General features: G+C 41.8%; 1 protein-coding gene across 10 annotated transcripts in view; it reads left to right on the top strand.

Moving 5' to 3' along the window:
• Window positions 1-8,886: 8,886 nt before the first annotated feature.
• SH3RF2 (SH3 domain containing ring finger 2) overlaps window positions 8,887-22,600 on the top strand; it is a 159,561-nt gene continuing 145,847 nt past the window's right edge. For 5 of the 10 annotated variants that reach the window (XM_078362258.1, XM_078362277.1, XM_078362286.1 and 2 more), the window contains exon 1: window positions 10,107-10,657. In XM_078362258.1, coding sequence (XP_078218384.1) covers window positions 10,280-10,657 — 378 coding nt within the window. In that variant the 5' untranslated portion in view covers window positions 10,107-10,279. Of the gene's footprint in view, window positions 9,020-10,106; window positions 10,658-22,600 lie in introns of those variants that run through there. The other 5 variants (XM_035287542.3, XM_035287547.3, XM_078362278.1 and 2 more) reach the window with 2 other exon arrangements.

Below are 22,600 nucleotides of genomic sequence, written 5' to 3' on the forward strand. Positions count from 1 at the left end.
CAAACACAAAATGAGTCATCCTTATCACTCAGCAAATATTTATTCAACACCTACTTGTGTCAGACACAATTAACAACACGGACATGATTCCTGCACCATGGGATGCAGATTTTGTGGAATAGAGAGACAATTTATAAGGACAAGTGAGTAAATAACATATATCACATAATTAATACATAATTAGCACCATCACAGGGTACCCTAAAAAATGTCTAATTGATTTCACAGATGTTATTTACAGTGAGTTATAGAAAATCATTCTAATTCTTTTTTTTTTTTTTTTGAGACAGAGTCTTGCTCTGTCAACAGGCGCCAGGCTGGAGTGCTGTGGCACAGTCTCGGCTCACTGCAACCTCTGTCTCTGGGCTTCAAGCAATTCTCCTGCCTCGGCGTCCTGAGTAGCTGGGACTACAGGCGTGCACTGCCATGCCCAGCTAATTTTTTTGTATTTTTAGTAGAGACAGGGTTTCACTATGTTGGCCAGGATGGTCTCGATCTCTTGACCTCGTGATCCGTCCGTCTTGGCCTCCCAAAGTGCTGGGATTACAGGCGTGAGCCACCACACCTGGTCTCTAATTCTTTTTTCATAAGAAAAAATTTTGTTTCTCGTGTATTTCACATTATTCTGGAAGGCCTACCCATAAAGAGAGACATCTAATATGAATCAGAGAACTTGGGGAATTACTGAATTTTGCAACTTTCTCACTTGTGTGACAAAGAAAACAAGACTGTGGTTACCCAGTTGCCTAGGCAAACTGTCAGCTTTTGCAAAGACTTGCCCTGAGTTTAATAAGAATTAAGATTGCATCCTGCTCCTGGTTTTGAATCAAAACATTTACTGATTTCATCAGCAAGGAAACAGTAAAAGAAAGGAAGAAAGACAGGTTAGGGGTGAAATGATTTATCACTTACTTTTCTTTAGTAAGGCACAGTGTCTGTTATGGATCAACATCTTCTTACAGTAATTGCAGAGCTGTACAGTTTATTATTTTTTAAATGGCTATCTTATCAACTGTAATTCATAAGCTATTAGAGTTATAGGTTTTAACTCCCCCACTTGCAAATGTTTTAGTAAATCTATAATGATTTAAGTATTTTTAATATCTTTTTAAAAAATATATTACAGTAGTAATATATATTATAGAAAAATTACAAATATACATGAGCAAAATTTTTAAGAATAAAAATCAACTAATAAGCCCAGTGGCTAGAAATAACTATTGCTAACATTTTGGCATACAATCTTCTAGTCTTGATACTATATATGTTTGTGTGTATCATTTTTAGATAACTTGAATTCATATAACTTAAATTTCAATATTCACTTAATTAGGAATGACCCTTCATGTCATTAAATATACATCTCCTTGTCATTTTAATAGTTGCATAATATTTCCCCATATCACCATTTACCCATTCCTATACTGTTGGACATTTAGGCTGTTTTTTAACTTTTCACTGTTGTAAGTAATGCTATGAGGAACACACTTGGATATATATCTGTTACATTACTATAAATGTATAGAAGTGGTATTTTAGGATCAAAAGGTGAAAAGTGAAACCATATTTTTTAAGGTTTTAGCTATATACTGCTTTCTAAACTTTTTTTTACTTTTCATTTTGAAATAATTATAGACTCATGAGACATTACAAAAATGGTACAGAGAAATCCCTGGTACTCTTCACACAACTTCTCCCAATGATAACTTCTTATATAACCATAATAGATTGTAAAAACTAAGAAACTGGCATTGGCACAATTCAATTAACTAGACTACAGTTACAGTTTTACAGTTAAAATTCAATTACTTGGATTTTACCAGCAGAATTATTTTCTATCAATAATAGACTGGAAAGATGCATTCTTACTTATTTTCCTACTTTTTCCTCTCACAAATCTGCCTTTAGAACTTCCTTCTAATCTGTAGAGGAAAGATTACAAACATGCTTAGTAAACTATTCTTTTTTATTGAAAATCAAAAGGAAGAAATATACTTAAGAATCTCTCACCAGATACACAGTGGGTGAACCCCCATTTATGGTACAGAAATGGGTAGGTTTCTGTCTTTCTTTGATTCTTCACAATCACTTCAGTTCCTTTATAATATACTAAATCAGAGTCTCTTATAACTTGGGATATCCTAACCCAAAAGGAAAAACTCTGAATCATACCGGGAGAAAGTTATTTTCCTTTAATTTCTCCTTCGCTTTTCTGATAACACCAAGGAGAAGGCCTCAGTTTAGGGCAAGTCTTTATTTATTTATTTTTTATTTATTTAAAAAAAATTTTTTTTTTGAGGCAGTCTCACTCTGTCACCCAGGCTGGAGTGCAGTGGTGCAATCTTGGCTCATTACAGCCTCTGCCTCCCAGATTCAAGTGATTCTCATGCCTTAGCCTCCCAAGTAGCTGGGTTTACATGCATGCATCACCACACCCAGCCAGCCTTTATATTTTTAGTAGAGATGGGGTTTCACCACATTGCCCAGGCTCGTCTCAAACTCCCAGCCTCAAGTGATTTACCCACTTTGGCCTCCCAAAGTGCTAGGATTATAGGCATGAGCCACTGCTCTCTTTTTAACACAAATTGCTCAGGTCTCAAGTTCAGATCTAGGCAGGCAATAGCATTTAACTGGGATTCAATGACATTTTATTGTTTTAATCAAATGTATATTTACTTCCACCTTCAAATTGCAGCAATAGAAACTGGTTTCCCATTTATAGTAGTATTTTTAAAGTTTCCCTTTAAATCATTTAAAAAATAATCTGACATTTTTAAAAAGTACATGACTATGGCAAAAGGCATAAAGATAAAATGCAAATGACAGAGGTTTTGAATACATTGTGTAAGAGCATTTTGATCAATAAAGAACTGAGCAATCACATGGCCTACCATGTTTTTCTTTGGATTAGCTTGCGTTAGAGTGAGAACCATCTGGCATCTGGTTCTTTTATGAGATCTGCTTACAGAAAGAAGAAAGAAGATAAAAACCCTACATCTATTAAGCACTGTTATATACTTCATCTCAACTGACTCTTCAGAACATCTCAGTGAAGTAGGTCCTACTAGTTGCCCCACTTTATCCATGAGGAATCCAAGGAACAGAGGAATAATTTGCCTAAATGATCTATCTGTCTAGCAACTGGCAGAGCTGGGATTCAAACCAGGTCTGTTAGACTCCAAAACCGTGGGGCTTTTTGTTCGTTTGTTTGTTTTGTTTTAGACAGGGTTTCACTTTGTCACCCAGGCTAGAGTGCAATGGTGTGATCTCGGCTCACTGCAGCCTCAATCTCCTGGGCTCAAACAATCCTCCCACCTCCGCCTCCCTAGTAGTTGGGACTACAGGCATGTGCCACCATGCCTGGTTAATTTCTGTATTTTTTGTAGAGACAGGATTTTGCCATGTTGCCCAGGCTGCTCTTGAACACCTGAATTCCAGCCATCTGCCCGCCTCAGCCTCCCAAAGCACTGGAATTACAGGCATGCACCACCACACCTGGCTTAAAACCATGCTCTTGACTGCTGGTTCAAAGCATTTCCCATTAAATTTAAGAACCATAAGTCATCTCCAGAAAATTTATAACGCCTCTTTGTCATGGCCAGGAGTTTGGAGATGTCCTGTGAGGAAATCTCACATCTGACTTCATCCTGGGCCTCTATCCTTCAAAGAAAGACAGAATATTTAATAGCCACTCAACCCCTGTCAGTCTGATTTTCTTCAGATTTCCATTGTCCTCCTCCAGTTATGCCTCCTCTTGAATTGTTGCAAAGGTTCTCAGTATTACTAGAAAATCAAAGCATATGGGCAAGTTCAACAGCATGGAAGCAGATAACATACATCTATTTAAAGGTTTAAACCCTACCTAGATGTATACTGGGTACTAAAGGAAGAGAGCAAAGATGTACAAAACATGGCCTTCAGCAACAAGAGTCCAGTGATGGTCAAGAGAGCTTCCATGACCCTGCAGCTCTAAGACTTTAGATTTCCAAATACCTCAAGTCCTTCGATGGATTTAAGGAGTGCTTTACAAATGAGTAACTTTATGGCAGCAAGCCTGAGACTACCAAGTGGCTAAGAGTCAAATGAAAGTAGTACACCTCTGAAATCATAATTCCAATAAGTAAGTAAATTTGATTGACCAAACTTATCTGCACACTTGTTTGTGATTTAATTTTTAATTGGAAAGAAACTGTCTTAGCCTGAGACAAAGGCTTGCTTCCTTGAAAGTAATTTATTTGGGAGCGGGAGTTAGGTATGGGGAAGTGAAACGGGGAATGAGAGAACGCCAGCACAAAGACGCATTGTTGTGTTAGCCTCCAACGGATGAATACTACTCATCTCACAAGACCTTCTGAAGAACTCTGTGACATCTCAGTACTGCCTGCCACAGAGGATAAACGAGGAAAATACATCAGTAGACTTTCCAATAGTCAAAGACAGTCCACACTTCTGGATCATGCACACGTGAGTGTGAAGTAAGTTCCCATGTGTGTCCCATGCTGCAACATCAGAGAAGCTCTGGGGCAGGTAAACAAACATGTGACTAGGTCTTAAGGAGAGACACTGCCAGGTGGCATCTCTGCATGTGGCCTGAATCTGGGAAAACTTCTTAGCTTAAATAAGAGGTGTGGTTGAGAACATTCAAAGTGACATTCAAGAGGTGTCTAATATAAAACCATCATCAACCGTTTGGTGTGCACCTGCCAAAATGCAACTTTTTAAGAACATCATTCATTTCTTTAGTCATGATAAACCCATTCAACATTTAGTGAGTATCAACCACATCCCAGCCACTGTGTTAGATAGAGGGGAATAGAACAGCAACAAGACACGTAAGGTCCTTCCTCTCTTGGGGCTTACAGTCTATGTGGGGGAGGTGGGCATTAAATAAGTTATTAGAAAATAATTACTGAGTTACAGCTGTGATAGGTGCTATAAAGGAGAGGTGTAGGATGGCAAACTTTCTACTCATGAGAATCAAAAAAGGCTTCCTGGAGGAAGTGACCTTTTTTTAAAGCTCAAATTTGCAGAGAAGGGGATTAAAAAAGCAAAGGTGGGGGAGAGAGTAACTAGGAAGAGAGGAAGGGGAAGAGAGTGCATTGAAGACAGAAAGAAACGCATGAACAAATACTTGATGGTGAAAACACTATCCTAAGAGTGAAGAGAAAGCCAATGGGTCTAGAGTGTGCTGAGTGAGGGGGTGATGGGGGTATAAGTTGAAGCAGGAGAGGTGGGCTTGAGCCAGATCACACAAGGCCTGACAGTCAGAAGAAAAATACGATTTTATCCTAAGGTCACAGAAACCTACTGAAGAGTTTTAACTAGGGAAACAATATGATCAGATTTGCTTATTTGTGTGTTTTACATACATAAATCTAAATGTACTTATAAATTTGCACAGCAGAAGCTCAGGCATATCACACAGATTTTAAAAAAGAATGCAGCCAATAATCACCCCATAACTGTACAGATATAAACAGGAGTGTTGATGGGGTGGGAACGGCGGGGGAAGGGAGGTGGCCTGGAGTCTGAAGAGGTGTGCATAGCTCACAGTTTTGTTTGTTTTTAAAGACTACATGTTCATCTGATTTGATGCCAAGGTAATATTTGGGTAAGCCAGAATGAAATCCCCATTTAAAACTCTCACCCTTCTTTAAAAGTTTCAAAAGAAATTTTAGCTTCAAGACTAACCTCTTGTGGGTGGCGTTGGGGACCACCTACAGGGTGTCGTTTGAGAGGTGCTAAAAGACCTCACTCCTCACTTCAGTGTACATTTTCTCTGTCCTCCATTAGAATCTAAAATTCTACCGTCATGATTCTATGTGGCTAGATTTTCAATCGCCAGCTTTGCTAGAAAAAAGTAATCCACTGGATCTAGTCCACCTTCCTGGGACTGAGCGGATTTGACTGCATTTTCTCAGGGATGGGAGGATTCCAAATTTTTAAGACCACTGACCACACAAGGGTGTGTAGGGGCCATGAGATGGGTAGACTACAACCCAGAGGAGTTGAGTCTCCTTTTCTGACATCAATATTTTGTCTTGGGTTGGCCCTGGGATCAGCTGGTGTGTACAATATGGGCATATGCATAAACATGAGTGGATTTGCATAGTAAAGATATATGGGTATATTTATGACATGTATATGACTTTATAAAATGAAAAGAAACACAGGCACCAGGATTAGACCAACTGAGTTCAGATCACAAGGTTTGTAATCTGTAAAGTTACAGTATCTTATGGGGTGGTTGGGAGAATTCAATGAGATAATATGTTTAAAGTCTTAATGCTGGTCAGTGGCATACAGCAAGTGCTCCATACGTGTTACTATGATTAAGATTATGTGTGTGTCCATCCTGACCAACATGATGAAACCCCGTCTCTACTAAAAATACACAAATTAGCTGGGTGTGGTGGCATGTGACTGTAGTCCCAGCTACTCTGGAGGCTGAGGCAGGAGAATTGCTTGAACCCGGGAGGCAGAGGTTGCAGTGAGCTGAGATTGTGCCACTGCACTCCAGCCTGGCACCTGGAGCCAAAGTGAGACTCTGTCTCCAAAAAAAAAAAAATTATGTGTGTGTGCATCCCTATGCAAGTGTATGCATGCATGTGCAAATATGAGTATGTAAAGGCAATAGGATATGTTTAAAAACAAGAAAAGGAATAAGAGAAAATATTATTGCCAATCTCTGCAACAGGAGTTCCAGCATAGGAGTGGCCCTTTTTAAGGAGTGAGACCACTGCAGGGTACAAAGGAAATTGACTCAGCTTTGCTAAGTGGGAAACAGAGTAAGAGGATAGTAAACCATAAGGAGAATCCTTAGTGGCACAGACTCAAGATTAGGAATTAATAGAAGGAGACAGGCAAGCAGAATGGGATGGGTTGTTATCGAGCTCAAAAGTAAGGTTAAAAAAGTAGTAGTTGAAACTGGTCTATGAAATTGACCTACATCAAAATTAGGCCTCAGTGCTCAGAAAATAGATAACCATCTCCCCCATCCTAAAGTTCTGGCCCAAGCACATGTTTGATTTTTTGGAACTAACATGAAAAAAGGTGGAAAAACATGTAAACAATGTTTTCAGACCTCCTGGTCTCCTCTTAAGATTTTCCCATTGAGCTGTATCTGAACTCAATCTGCAAAATAACGGTCATCCTCAGTCTAAAGAGAAGATATAGTAATAACAATAATTTTTAAAAGAACACCTAGTTTCTTTCTCTTTTTTTGAGATAGAGTCTCACTCTGTCACCCAGGCTGGAGTGCAATGGCGTGGTCTCAACTCACTGCAACCTCCAGCTCCCAGGTTCAAGCAATTCTTGTGCCTCAGCCTCCCAAGTACTCCCAGCCACCACGCCCAGCCAATTTTTGTATTTTTAGTAGCGATCAGGCTTTACCATGTTAGCCAGGCTGGTCTCAAACTACTAACCTCAAGCAATCCACCCATCTCAGCCTTCCAAAGTGCTGGGATTACAGGCGTGAGTCACTACGGCTGGCCTTGAGCACCTAGTTTTTAGTCCCAATTCTGCCCCTAACTCACTGGACAACTTCAAAGAATCCCATGATCATTTTGGTTGCAGTTGCCTTATCTGCAAGAGAGTAGCCAGTTTTGGCCATTATCTTTTGACTTCTTGCTCTCTTAGAGAAGACTTAGCTCCCTTGAACCACCTCTTCACCTCTTGTTATTTTTGGAGTCAGAGTCTCAGTCTTTCGCCCAGGCTGGAGTGCAGTGGTGCGATCTCAGCTCACTGCGGCCTCCACTTCCTGGGTTTAAGTGATTCTCCTGCCTCAGCCTCCTGTGTAGCTGAGACTACAGGCATGCACCATCATGCCCGGATAGTTTTTGTATTTTTAGTAGAGACAGGGTTTCACTGTCTGGATTGGCCAAGATGGTCTCAATCTCCTGACCTCATGATCCACCCACTTGGCCTCCCGAAGTGCTGAGATTACAGGCATTACAGGCATGAGCCATTGCCCCACCCTGCCAGCCTCTTAAAGTTGTATCACTCCATGACATTGTTAAGAGCACAGACCACTTGCCTTCCACTAACTGTGAGTCCTGGGATGAGTTATTTACCCTCTCTGTGTCTCAAGTTACCTCATCTGCAAAATAAAAGTAAAGAAGAATTTAGTGTATCCTTTAAAGAGTTAAAGGGCTAACATAGGTATTTAGAACAGTGCTTGACACAGATAAGGGCTACCCTGGTATTAGGTAAGATCGTTATTACTCACAGTTGGATACCTTTGTAATTTTAAATGAAATGTATTATTGATAAATCAAAAAATAGAAACATGAGCATAATCTGAGGATATGAAAAGACTAGTTGGTAACAGACAGGAGGACAACTTGGAGACCACTGCTTTTCATTTTTTTGAAAAAGCTTCTCTGTGCTTTGATTTTTTGCATATGTATGTATATACATGACACTAGTTTCTTAATTTAAACAGATTAAGCAAAAAGATCACTGAAGTCCCTCTAAATTCAGTCTCTAAATTCAGAGATTAACTATGATTTTTAAAAAGCAGTATTTTCTGTGTGTCCAGCTTATCCTTATTTTCATAGCTTGACCATTTTTACTTTTGACCTTCCCAGGAAATCCTTATGAAGTTTTAAAATAAACACAATCACTTTGGTATGTTTGGAATGGAGCAGGTTCCGATTCCTTGGATACTAGAGAAAATGGGAAAGGTGAAAATAGGAACTTTGTAAATACTTGGCCTTGGGGACTGGCTTAGGTTTTGCCTCTTATAATCTTTTCCAGAAACAATTCAGTTAACTAAAGGAAAGGACATCAAGTTAACCACAACAAAAGCGTCGTTGGTAGGCAGCAGCCTGGCGGTGAAAGCGTTAACAGGGCTGGGTAAGGCGATCCCTTGAAATGAGTAAGACTGAGTGGTTAAAGTTTTTGAGCGGTGGCTGCAGCGGCGGCGCTGGGGGAAAGGAAGCCAGTTGGAGGGAGCCGCGCACCCCTGCTGCGCGGAGGAGGGGGCTGAGCTGAATTCAGCAGAGGTTACGCGCACAAGGTTAGTGGCCCCCACACGCCGCCCCAGCCCGCCGCCGCGCTGACATCTTTGGAGAGGAGTCTTAGGCAGCGAGGCGCCATCGCTCATCCTGGCGTCGTGTCTTTCCTGCTTACTAGTCGCTAATGGGGCCACTGCCCTTCTTGCCAAACCTCTGGGTTCGGTGTTCACCGAAGCCCTGGCACTTGTAAGGGGCAGCTCACTTTTCCCCAGACTTCTAAACTGGAGGCTTCCTTTCATACATCCAAAAGGAAACTTGTTTCTGGAACAAGCACTGTTTTCAGACCGCACGCGCGAGCGCACACACACACACACACACACACACACGCCGACCCATACCTGTGTATGCTGCCCTAGTATGGTTCTTACAGGTTGTGACCACAATCCAGAATTCCTATCTGCTTCATTTGAAACTGAGAATAATGTCAAAGTAACTAAACAGGCTGCACGACTTTACCTTGTGGGAGGAATCTTGTTTCTGAGCCTTAGGTAATCAGAATGAGGAGGGGAAAAAAAGCTGACAAAAGAAAAGAAACAAAGCTTCCAAGTACCCTAGCCTGTAGTTAAGGCAAAACCATTTTTGGAAATGGGTTTATAATGGAAAATTTTCTTGTACATTGCTAGAATAATGTGGGAAGATGTATTATGAAGGAAATAATTCTACATCTGCATGAGATTCAGATGTACTTACCCACCTAAACTAATCCTCATGTGATGCAGATGATAGATACACTGAGATCTAGGGGATGGAGAAGGAGGAGATAGCTATTCAGAAATTGTGTTTGGAGGGGGCTTTGTTGTTAAGAATTGCAACTGTCCAGAAGATTTCACCAGGCAGGTGTAAAAGACCTCTTCCCGCCCTGGCTGGGCGAGAGGGGTTGGGTGGCCACTTCAGCAGGCCGGTTTATGTCCCTGCTCTCCTGTCCCCTACAGGCAATGAGCAGTCAGTCCTGTGCTGAATGTTCCCTCTGATCCTCAGAGCAAGCATGAGTTGAGTCTTATACCTGCTAGCATTGAATCAGAATGAGTCATTTGAAACTTGGGTGCCAGAACAAAGTGCTTGCGAACTGCCTCATGAGACACTGCCTCCATGTAGGTGGGATATACCTCTCAGAGCAGTCACATTTTTTTCCTCTCCTCTCTCTCCTTCAAGCAGGCAAGAATTCTGACGTTTTCAAGAGACCAGCTCTTCCCCGGGTGGCTCAAAGGACCCTGCCATGTGGACTCTGCTCCTCCAGGTGGGGACTGGAGTTTTGAAATAAAATGGATGATTTGACGTTACTTGATCTTCTGGAGTGCCCTGTGTGCTTTGAGAAGCTCGATGTCACGGCCAAAGTCCTCCCTTGCCAGCACACCTTCTGCAAACCATGTCTACAGAGGGTTTTCAAGGCCCACAAGGAGCTGCGGTGCCCCGAATGCAGGACGCCAGTGTTTTGCAGCATCGAGGCGCTACCGGCCAACCTGCTGCTCGTGCGCCTTCTGGATGGCGTGCGCTCAGGGCAGAGCTCCGGAAGAGGGGGCTCCTTCCGCAGGCCCGGCACGATGACCTTGCAGGATGGCAGGAAAAGCAGGACCAACCCCAGACGTCTGCAGGCCAGTCCTTTCCGGCTAGTGCCTAATATCAGAATCCACATGGATGGGGTAAGAGAGATCTTATTTGTTACTGTCATGTCCACTTTGGGGTTGGATTTGTGCATACAAGGAGCTAGAACTTATCTTCTTTTAGTTACATTTCAGAGTACCGCTGGTGATTCCTAAGTGATGTTTCTGTGGGCAGTGATCATTTTACTCAAATACAACAGAAGCCTGAGCTTATCTAATCATTCTCTTTAGAACTATCAAAGCTTCCTAGGTTCTTCTTTCCCTTTTGTCCAGAAAGTAGTAGAACAAGGAAAGCCTTTTAGATTATAATTTTGGTCTTTCAATTCTGCTTTTCTGAGGCCAAACCAGTGTCTGGCAAACGCATGGAGGGTGGGGAAAAAAAGAAAATAAATCCAACTGCTTGTTGCTTTTGAGATCTCAGAAATTTCTAAATGTCAGGTTGTTTTTTTTAATTTTACCCAAATCCATCATCCCACCCCTAGTCATAAAGTGCTGTTATGGCAATACTCATTCATAATCTGTTTCAAGCTATCGAGATACTTGATGCAGGAGATAGTGCAGGAGGGAAGCGTCTATGTGGGTGGACTGATTGATAGCAAAGGCTGGGCTGTGAAGTACATCAGCTGTGTATAGGAGCTCTGCACATGTGTCTCGTTTTGCAAAATGAATGAAATACACAGAAGATACACAGCAGAGGCTGCAATTAAAAAACCAAATGGACCCAGTTGAGCCTCACAGGAGATCACCCAGTAATGCTTTTATGTTTGGATAATAGGAATGCCTCTGTCCAGAGCTGACAGCACACCCTGAGGACTTCATCTGACCTGGCTATGAGCCTTGTTGTGGACTAATGTGTAGGGGCACATCTGGAGAGAAGGACATGCTCCTTGTGAGTCCAGCAGAATTATTTGCACTGTCACCCCTGGAGTCAGTGTGACAAAGTGGACATGGAAAGCTGTGGCTTGGGCCATTGGCATACTTAGAAAATCAAAACTGCATTCCTTGAAGTCTTACCTAGAGCAAGCATTAGAGTCTAAGGCTTGCTCGGGCAGCAAGGTCCCATGTCTCCCTGCTGTGAAGAGGATCAGCATGTGGGAGAGTCTTGCAGGACTCCTTCCTCACTCAGGAGTGAGGAGTGGCTTGAGATACACATTTGGAACAGTTTTCCAAAATTTTTCTTCCAACAGCTACCCTTCCTGGGTTCACTGCACCTTGAAACCACCCATGTGTAAACATTCAAAAATGAGGTTGCGAAGAAGTGGGACATTTTTTCACTATAGACTCTTGATTTCTTCGCCGTAGACTCTTTATTGCCATTGTGCTTATGTGCGAATGCATTCCAGAAAAGGGCTTGGAACTCTTTTTAAGTCCCTCCACTAGCCCTGGTCTAGTCATCAGTCAGAATCCACAGGTCTGGAAATGGCGGAGTCGAGGGTAAGGAGGCAAATTGTTCTCCAACATGCCTTGTTGGTAGAGAAAAGGGCTCTATCTCTGGGTCAGCAAATCCTCCTTGAATTCCTAAGACCCAGCAACCTCTCCCCCTCCCCACCTTGCAGAAGTCTGACTGCCTTTTAGCAGAGTATCATCACTCACTCAAGAAGTGGTGTCACGCTGGGAGGAGGCAGTTCCCTTATCAACTTGAAATATTTTTGCTGTGGTTTTCATCTTTCTCAATGTGGCTGTGTTGCAAAGAAAAGGTAGCGATGAATTGATTTACAGCTACCGAGTTTTTAACCGTAGAGGATTCCCAGAGTCCTTCTGGCACAGGCAATAGAGGAGAGAGCTGGCTGTACAGAAGAGACAGCCTTTAAGATACAGGGTCTCTCTGGAATTCTTTCGCAGGGACTTATAACACCAGACTATGGTCTGTGCCCACCCTCCAAGCTGTGATGGACCAAGTCCTGTCCTGAGGCTGAAACTCAAGAGCTCCTGTGTTCAGGCAGGACCTGGGCTAGAAAGATGCTCTGTAAGAGAGCAGAGCTGGCACTCCCTTCCCCCCACCTCCCAATTCCTTTGCTTCCTACCTATCCTTTCTTGAAGTGACTCCTCTCATCCCTTTTGCCTTCCTCAATGGGAATATGAACAAACCCATTTCTGGATGTCAATATGGCTGTCGTTCTGCAACATGCGTCTGCTCCCAAAAATATTAACTGTATTTTCGGCAAGCATGAAAGCAACCATGCATCCCTCAGTTAAAAGAACTAAGGCTTGTCTGGATGCTATGGTCTGTTCAAAGTCAGAGGAATGGACTTTCATCCTTGGTCAAATCCTCCTGAGTTCCTTGCCCTCTCTGCTGTAGTTCAGCCAATCTAGTCAAATGCTAATAACACTTGCTACCCATTTTCCTCCAAGATAGTGTGAAAATTACCTTTGCAACATATACTTACTGCCTTAGAAAACATCTGCTACGTGAATGCAAAGCATCATCATTAAGATACATATAGACATGCTGTGTGACTTTGGGCAAGCCACTTATGTTTGCTGAATCTCAATGTAAAATTCTATAAAATGGGAAGATGTCTTTTATAAAAACAGACAACCACTGTGAGGCTTTACTAATTAATGTCTACCAAACACTTTGAGAGCCTTAGATGAAACACATTTGGAAGATCGTTATCACAGTGAACATGATTATTGACTGTGTATTGTGCCCTGCCACGCATGAGGCATGCTACAAAATGTAGGAGTAACAGCCCTCGCGGGAGAGTGTCATAGGTATGATTATTATTAAACTTGATTCTGTGATGAGTGCAGGCCAGGATAACACTAAGTATAAAGTACTCCTCATGGAGAGCATAAATAACCTGTTGTCATAGGGTGCCATTTTGTAAAACACCTCTTTCAAAGGACTTGCTGATAACCTGGCACTCCAAAGAGTTCATTTAACTTTCTGTCCATGAGCTTTTGAAGCTGAGAGTCTGTTCTGTTCACCTAGACTCATCTAAAAAACAAGCTCATCGAGCTCTTTTTGTTGGCTCAAAGAGGCCCGATGCATCCTGTGCCAGCCAGTGTTCTAGGGTGGAACCAATCGTCACACCTCATGGTGCCAGCCCAATAGAGAGAAAAAAAGTCTATTGTGCCTACATGTCTAAAACCCTCCCAAGATGACTGTGTAAAAAGAAAACTTGAGAAACAGCTGTAGGTTTCTACAGCATGCAATTATTTCAAACCAACAGGCAAGATTACCAGACTCCTCCAGGAGGAGCCCATGGTGGTACAAATCCCAGTGGTTCCTACTCCTTCCCCTACTCCAGAGAAAGCAAAGGAAATTGGCAAGCCTTCAAAAGGATTGTAGGTTCCTGAAAGCTGACCTCTCTTCCTCCTCATTCTGTTACACTTTAGTAATATTTCTGACTTAGGATAGGTGGTAAAGCAGAGAAGTTAAGAATCTGTGGACTTGGGTTTGAGAAATACCAAAATTCAAATCCCAACTCTGACCCTCAACAGTTGTGTACTTTGGGTGACTCACTTAAACCTCAGGTCCTCCAATTTCCCACCTGTAAATTGGAGATAATAGTAGTACCTACCTCAGAGGGTTGTTGTGAGAATAAGTGAGATGATTCATGTCACTTAGCTCTAAGCACAGTGACTGGGTCATATTAAGTGCTCAGTAAATGTTAGCTGCGGTTGTTATTGAAATGACTCAATACTTTCTACTCTAAATTACACATACCTTTCAGCCCCTTATTAAGCAAGTGCCATCCAGGGATGGTCCTTGGTGGCCTGATTTTTCACTGTTTTGTTTGCTTCCATATGATCTGTGGCCATGATTCAGTTGTGTGATTCTTCCCAGCATGTGCTGGCTTCGCAGCTCACTTCCAGCACCCTTAAGGTGCTAATGATCAATTCTAGGAGAAAACTCCCTAACTAATTTCACTTCCCCAAACAGCGCATTCAAAGGAAAACCATGCACAGGGCAAGAACGTGGTCTACTTCCTCAGCATCATCAATTCTTCATTAACTTTTCTATCTTTCATTTTTTTCCTGCTCACTCTATGCCCCAACACAAATGTTGCCATGGGTTCTGCGAGCCTGGACTTTCTACATTGCTAGTATCATGCCAGTCACACACATTTCTGTCTTATTTGCCCCTTGTCAGCAAGAACATCCCTGCCACCTCCAGCACACAGACCAGGTGGCTTTGTCCTAGAAACTTTTCAGCTGGTGTTGCAAACAACCAATGGGGAAAAAAATGAGGTCAGAAAGCACATCAGGGAATTGAGGTTGGGCAGAAACCAGAAGGCAGGCCAGCCCTTTTCCTGGGTCTCAGACGCTGTATCCTGTGACAGAGCTGTGATGTAGACAGTAGGGTTTTTTTTTTTTTTGCTAAATTTGCAAAGGAATTAAAATCATACCAGGCCCCTGAAAACAGCAGATAAGTGCCATTTGGGACAGCAAGGACCATATGTGGCAGGTGGAGAAAGACATAAAGGTAGGGGCTGAGGTCGAAAAGTCAAGAGACCCAGATGGTTCTCCAGCTTCACACACATTTGCAAACATTTTTAATAACCACATGGCCCCACATTGGCACTGCCTCCAATCTCTCTCAGTGCACCTCTTTCCTAGTTAGTTTCCTCTCTTTTATTGCTTACTGTAGCATTTTAAGGATTTACGGTGAAGTGGGCTATATTTGTGCTAGGATTGAATTGCTGGTTGGCTGTGAGGCCTTTGGCAATTCACTTAACCTCTCTGATCCTCAGTTTCTAGATTTGTATAATGGAATTAATAAAGGTGTACATATATCATACAGCTATTGTGAGATTAAAATGAGATAATATATATAAAGAGCTTAGCACAGGTGCGTGGCACATAATAGAAGCTAATAAATGTTAGCAACAGTAAATAACAAAAGAGCAAGAACAGAGGAGAAAGTCTGCTGGCACTAGAGCTCTTTGCATATACACAGAAACATGCAGGGATCCCTGCTAAAAAAAATAATAAGCAAAGAGAATTGCAAGAGGAAAGGGAGTTCTCAAAAAGACAAAACCATGTGATGGAAAATAGATGAGTGGTTGCCAGGGGTTACAGGATGGGGGAGGATATGACCATAAAGGGGCAGAATGAGGTGATGGAACTGCTACGTATCCTGATTGCAGTAGTAGTTACATGAAACTGTGTATGTGTTAAAATTTGTAGAAATAAATGCCAAGAAAAAAGAGTCAGTTTTGCTGTATAACTATTTTCAGAAGGGAACGTAAGCTCCTGCGTGTTTCTTTTAGACTCTGCCTGATTTTTACCTGACTCACTCTGATCACCTTTCATTTCGATGTGTATTAGATCAATGCTGTTTCCGAGAACATCTTTGCTACCATTTCAGTGACCAAGTAATTCCTGTGAAGGGCCCCTCCATGTTGTAGCCAGTCATTCCATTACCTACTTCAGGACTTTTTTGTTTGGTTTTGTTTTTGTTTTTATCAGTTAAAGGTGTCTGGCCAAGCAGTGGACAAACACAAACAGCTTGCTGCCCACAGGATGGCCTAAGCTCTGAGGCAGTGGGTGGAGCATAAGCTTTTTCTTACTCAACCTCAATTATCTGCCATGTGCATTAGGGACATGTTACCTAAGGGTTTAGCCAATGCATATTTTTGTGTTGTTTTCATTTCCTCTTAGGAAGAGTTGCCTGCCCACCTGTCCCTTCACACTACAAAAAAGACTTAGGAGAGAAGAAAAGTGTCTATTCAGCCCTTGCCTCTTGAAGAGCATCCTCATCTGGCCCATTGCAGGCACCGTTATATCACTTTGGGCTTAGCTGGGACCAGCTCAAATATGGATTGTGTAGCCCTAATTTGAAAATCTGATATTCGAAATGCTCCAAAATCCAGCCCTTTTTGAGCACTGACATGATGCTCAAAGGAAGTACTCATTAAAGCATTTTGAAATTCAGATTTCAGATTTTTCAATTTGGGATGCACAACTAGTGTGTATTCTGCAAATATTCCAAACTCCCCCCAAAAAATCTGAAATCTGAAACTCTTCTGGTCCCAAGGGATACTCAACTTGGACAACTTTACTCAATTTCTTTTCCCTTTAAAAAAAAACTGCTTTAGAGACGGGGCATCACTCTGTCACTCAGTTATAGTGCAGTGGCCCAGTCATAGCTTTCTGCAGCCTCAAACTCCTGGGCTCAAGCAATCCTCCTGCTTCAGCTTCCTGAGTAGCTACAACTACAGATACATGCCACCACACCTGGCTCTCCCTTTCCCTCTCCTTCTGTTTATTCATGCTTGTACTTTAGACCAGCCTTTCACATGGTGAATTCTGTAATGAGGGGTGCCACAAAATGCCAGGGTCAAACAAACCTGAGATTAAAGCTAAACATTTTCTCTTTGCTCCAGGACTTTTTGCAAGTTTTAGCATGCTAATGAATTGTGGATTTCCAAGTGAGATTTTAATAAGAAACATGTCCCAAATTCCTATGGCACTGACAGCCCCTTCTTCTCCCTTGTGTTGTATTAGCATCTTAGTAATATTAATTGTCCATGGAACAAACTTGAGAAATGCTGTCTCAGACTTCACATGCTCAGTCATAATGCAAAAGATATTTTTAGAAAACTCTTGGAAACTCACTATTGCCACCCTCTGTGGTATTTATTTAGTTCCTACCAGTTTTCAGCTATAGGCTCTATGGTAACCTACACAGCAAAGCAAAGATTCTCACCTCCTCAGTGCAAAAAACAGTCAAGACTAGTTGGTAAACCAACTTGTCAGTATCCATGTATACAAACATATATATATATTATATACGTAATATATATAATATAGATAAATATATCAAAAGTAGGGGTATTGATGCTGATTTTAAGGTATTCGTATAAGATGTATTGTCTGTTTAGTTACAGTTCTTAGAGAGAAAGAAAAACACTACCATGTTAGATACTCACTGTAAGATGCATCCAATTTTAGAAATGTTAAGATGTGAAAAAAAGAAGTGTCTTTCCAAAAAGTACATATTGTCTTATTCTACTTATATAAAATTGAAGAAAAGACAAAACCATAAACCATAGCAATTTTTTTGGATAATGAAAATGTTTTATGCAATGGTATAAAGGTTTACCAAAACATCAAAGCGGACACACTTAAATGGGGTACATTTTTTACGTAAATTATAACCCAATAAAGTTGATTAAGACAAAGAATTCTTAGACTCAAGAAATGATGGTTTATGAAAATGTCAGGTGGTGAGGCAATTCATACTGAACAAAATAAAGCTTGATTAGTAAAAAGAAACTTCCTAGAAACATGTTTTAAGGGTCATTACACTTATGATCAAGGGAAGAAAAGGGAGGGTCTGTCCTGGGCATGTGGACCTAGAAAAGGCAGGACAGGGCAGGGATATCTTGAATGAGAATGGAAGCTGAAAGAGAAGGGACAGAAACAGATGGAGGAGAGGCAGAGTGACTAAATACTTGCCTTCCTATCAGGGTGACTAGATACCACTAGGAAGATGCATGTCAAGTGCTCTCTGTAATAAAGTTTCTCCAGCAGCTGTCACGCCAGACTGCTTGCCTGCCATCATGAGGCCTATCGGCTGTATCTACAGCAACTTCTTGGATTCAAGGCAGCCAAACAAGAAGTTATCTCTACTCCAAGCAGGTGACCAAGCTTACTGGGTAACTGTGGAGCAGTCTCCATGTCCCTGGCAGACAGAGCCGTTCTTTTCTATTGAAATGGTCAGGTTACCCGATACCCCTAGCACACATGAACACAAGCAAGAACATCCAAAGTAGGTGATAGAAAATGGGCAGGGAAAGATAAATCCATTCACCATGACCTGCTTCCTACAACTGGGACCTGTGCCAGCCCCCAGGGTCACACTGCTCCAGATCTCCAGCTCAGAAGCCAGAGGATTCAATAAACTATTCCTAAGTGCCTGCTATGTCCCAGGCTCTGTCTTGAGAGCTCACACCAGAGACACTCATGAGCTCAGACTCCAGGACTCAAATAGAAGCTGAGTTCATCTCAGAGCTCTGTCATTTCTTCGATCTTTTTTCCGAGCACCACCAGAACAAGCACCTCATCTTATCTCTGAATACTGTGCTCAGAGCACCCAGCGCACAGCTTGGCCCATATTAGGAATTTTTTTAATGGAAGAGTAAATAAATAAACATGGTCATGTCTGTGGCAGACCTCATAGGATCACAGAATAACTCCTCATTATGCAGAAATGCACCCTTCATGAATTAAGCCATTACAGAGCTATTTGAGGAACAAGCAGCACATTATATTAGGCATAAAGTCATGTGGTGATTGAAACATTCTTGCTGTGAATCACCTTACTAAATACCTTTTTTAGGTGATGAACATCATTCTCAGGAAAATACAATGGGCCAGCTTCAAAATCTCTTAGCTCATGAGTTGCTAACCCTAAGAAGATAGGCAATGTCACTCTGCATATGTCTAAACTCTTGCGTCATACACCACAAATTTCATGTGCTCTTTGATCTTGAGAGAAACACTTCATCTTCATTGATACTTAATTGTCACAGGGATACCAGTGACAGAAAGGCAGAGGCTCTGAAAGAATTTGTCACTGCGTTTATGAGTTGAACTGATATGGCCTCCAATATGAAGGGAAGACAGCATTTCCAGTGGAAACATGGCCGCTGTACTCATGCTGTACTCCTGATGCCAAAGCCCTAATTTTATCTGTTTTTTCAACAATTGTATTTTTTATTGTGGTAAAATACACATAGCATAAAATCTACCACACTAGCCTTTGCTACATGTTCAGTTCAGCAGCATGAAGTACATTGACCTTGTTATGCAAGCATCACCACTATCCATCTCCAGGACTTTTACATCATCCCATACTGAAACTCTGTATCCATTAAACAATAACTTCCCATTCTCCCCTCCCTCCAGCCCCTGATATGTGTGTATATGTAAATGTGTATATATTTATATTTAAAATTACATCTCAATAATGGGAATACATAGTTTAGTATTATTTTTAAAATATGTATTCCAATTTTCTGCTGCTTCTGACTTGAGACATCTGATGAGACAAGTAAACAAGATAATGTGATTTGGAACAAAGGCTGTCCATCATGAGTACTGGCTGTGTGCTTCTGCGCAAGTTACTTAGTGACTCTGAACATTGTTACTATGAAATAGAAATAGTAAGGCTCACCTTGTATGGTTATTGGAGGATTTAATGGGATGATGTCTACAAAGTGCTTAGTACAGGGCCTGGCACCAAATAAGCTCCCAGTAAGGTTAGCTACCTGCTTGCACTCATCCAGGTAGGTTTCTCTTTTCACATGCTATCATGTCTGCCACAGTTGGACTGCTATTTCTCTGTGCTATAGACATGGGGATAATAAAAATCATAGCATCACTTGGAGGCTTTATCAAGATAACTTTTATAAAGCTCATAACACAAGGCCTGATTCAGTAAGCTCAGCAGCAATCAATGTCAGGCATTGTTATTGTTAATATTTCTCAGGTATCACTTATTCAACAGAAACTTATAAGATGCCTTTGATGGGTAAAAACTCTTTGCTTGGGATCCAAAAGTGAGAGAGACAGGATCCATGTCCTCAAATGGCTTGTGGTCTTTTATGTAAACCACATACCACTTCAACTTTAAAGTTTATTTTAAAATTTATCAACTGCATCCTACTTATTATGCATGATGCAGTTAATAAATCTTAAAATAAAGGTGTTCACATGTGTTACAAGAGCACAGATGTGGGACTGGTCAACTCTTCCAACAGAGTAGATGTATGGAGGACTGACTGTGTGTCATTCACTGGGCTCTACCTACAGAATCTCATTTAACCCTACCTACACACAAACCACTGAGAACAGTGCTGCTGCTATCTCCACTTTAGACAAGAGGTTTGTGTTCTGTAAGTGTAAATATTAAGAAAACAAAATAGGAAAATATGATTACACACCAAAATTTAGCATCCCTCTAGTTGTGGGAACGTTCAGGGAAGATTTTGAGGTTGTACTTTTTAAAAATAGGCATCAACAGAAACCCACGACACTGAGGATTGCAAACCTCAGAAAGCATTGAGGGGCACATAAGTTGGGTGGTGAGTCCTGGCCTTGTGGTCCCAACACTGCTGGCTTTGGAAAATGTGCCTTTCAGGTGCTACTTGCATGCACAGCTTAGAGGAACCAAGAGCAGACATGAGAGAATGTGGATCATTCACTGTCACCCTTTCCTGAAAGGCTATTAGGAAAACATTAGCCTAGAGATAGGAGAAATGAGGCAAATAATCCCAGAGTGTCTGAAGCAGACCACCGAGCTGAGGGCATCAGACAAACTGCCAGTGTTAGAGAAGGCAAGAATGAAACTGTCCAGCTAAGGGGGAAACTCCCCATGTGGCTGACTGCAACCCATCTTCAGGTACCAGTGTAGCCTGTATTCCCCCAGAAGTCAGCCCTCTGTCTCAAAGCCAGGTTGGCCTTAGGTTCCTCCTCAGGTTCCCAGAGTCTCCAGTGCTACCCTCCAGCCTCCAAAGCATGTATCAGACTGTACAGTGCTATCTGCTCATGTCTCTTTTCTACTAGACTATAAGCTCTATGAGCAAGGAGATATCATGTCCTTCTCTGTACCTAACACAGGGTCTGAAATGCAATCAGCATTCACTAAATACTTAATTATAATGCATGATGTTTTCCATATTGCAAGAAACTGCGGATAGATTAGCCAGCCTCGTGGCTGAGCTCCTGGTATCTTCCCTTGAGGCTAAACGAATGGAAACATTATCAGCCATTTTGTCCCCAGGATCTCTTCCAGCCCCTGCCTTGTTGATGAGGGTGTTGCTTGACTTGAGGCCAGGTGTGTTAGGAATGACACGTAGGTGCTTGCAGGGGATTCGGAGGTAATTGGGAGGTGAAAAAAGAAGTCAAACCAGAATGCAGCCAGATACCAATGAGAACACCACTGACTGGCATGCCAAAGCCTTCTGAGCAGGTTGCCCTGGTTTTTGCAGAATTAAGAATGATATCGCTGTACACATTAAAGTATTTAATTGGTTGCCAAGGCAATACAGCGGAATCACGGGGCACAGAGCAGGAACAGAACTCTGCAGGACTCTGCTCAGGAAAGGTGTTCATCTGCGATATTAACGAGCTGCCTGGATATGAGAAAGGCAAAGTGGCAATAAATCTTATCTGAGACTTTTGCTTAATAAACAGGATGGCAGAGAAATGGAGGGGCAGAAGAGAAAACTTCCCTTCCCAGCTCTCTGGAGAAGGAGGAGCGGTAATCTTCTGGATTCCAAATTTCTCCTCGGAGTGGTGGATTCCCATGGATGAGAGAAAGCCAAGTAGATTGGTTTGATGCGTAAAGGAAGGAGGAATAGCGGGAGAGAACAATGGAAGGAGAGAGCAGTGTTCTCTTCCTACTGAGAGGTGATAAAAAGGATCCTGGATGCAGGAGGCTGCATTTCAACAGGGGAAAATGAAATTTACCATCTCCCTCTTTTACTTCTCTTTGTATTAGAAAGAAAAATAATTTGCAGTGAGAGAACAATGGAAGGAGAGAGCAGTGTTCTCTTCCTACTGAGAGGTGATAAAAAGGATCCTGGATGCAGGAGGCTGCATTTCAACAGGGGAAAATGAAATTTACCATCTCCCTCTTTTACTTCTCTTTGTATTAGAAAGAAAAATAATTTGCAGTTAAACATATTTCTTTCTATTGTTTCTGTTTTCTGCAGCTTTTCAAACACTAGGATTTTTTTTCACAACATAAAGTTTTATAGCTGAGATATTTCTGGGATTCCTACCTTCCTCCATTCCAGTTGCTATACCAAAGCCTGGAGAATTGCACCAACATAACCAAGTGGAACGATTATTCTCACTGACTGGGCATGGAGGGGAAAAAGGAGCCAAAGAAGAGGTAGATACAGCTGCTAATCATCACCTTAATAACTACTACCATCATGTAGCTCACCCCATGTGCCAGGAACTGAGCAAAAGTAATGTATTTTCTTTAATCCTCTCAACTCTCCTTGGAGGTCTGTGATA

This window comes from Callithrix jacchus, chromosome 2 (assembly GCF_049354715.1).
Source record: "Callithrix jacchus isolate 240 chromosome 2, calJac240_pri, whole genome shotgun sequence".
Taxonomy (NCBI): Eukaryota; Metazoa; Chordata; class Mammalia; order Primates; family Cebidae; genus Callithrix; species Callithrix jacchus.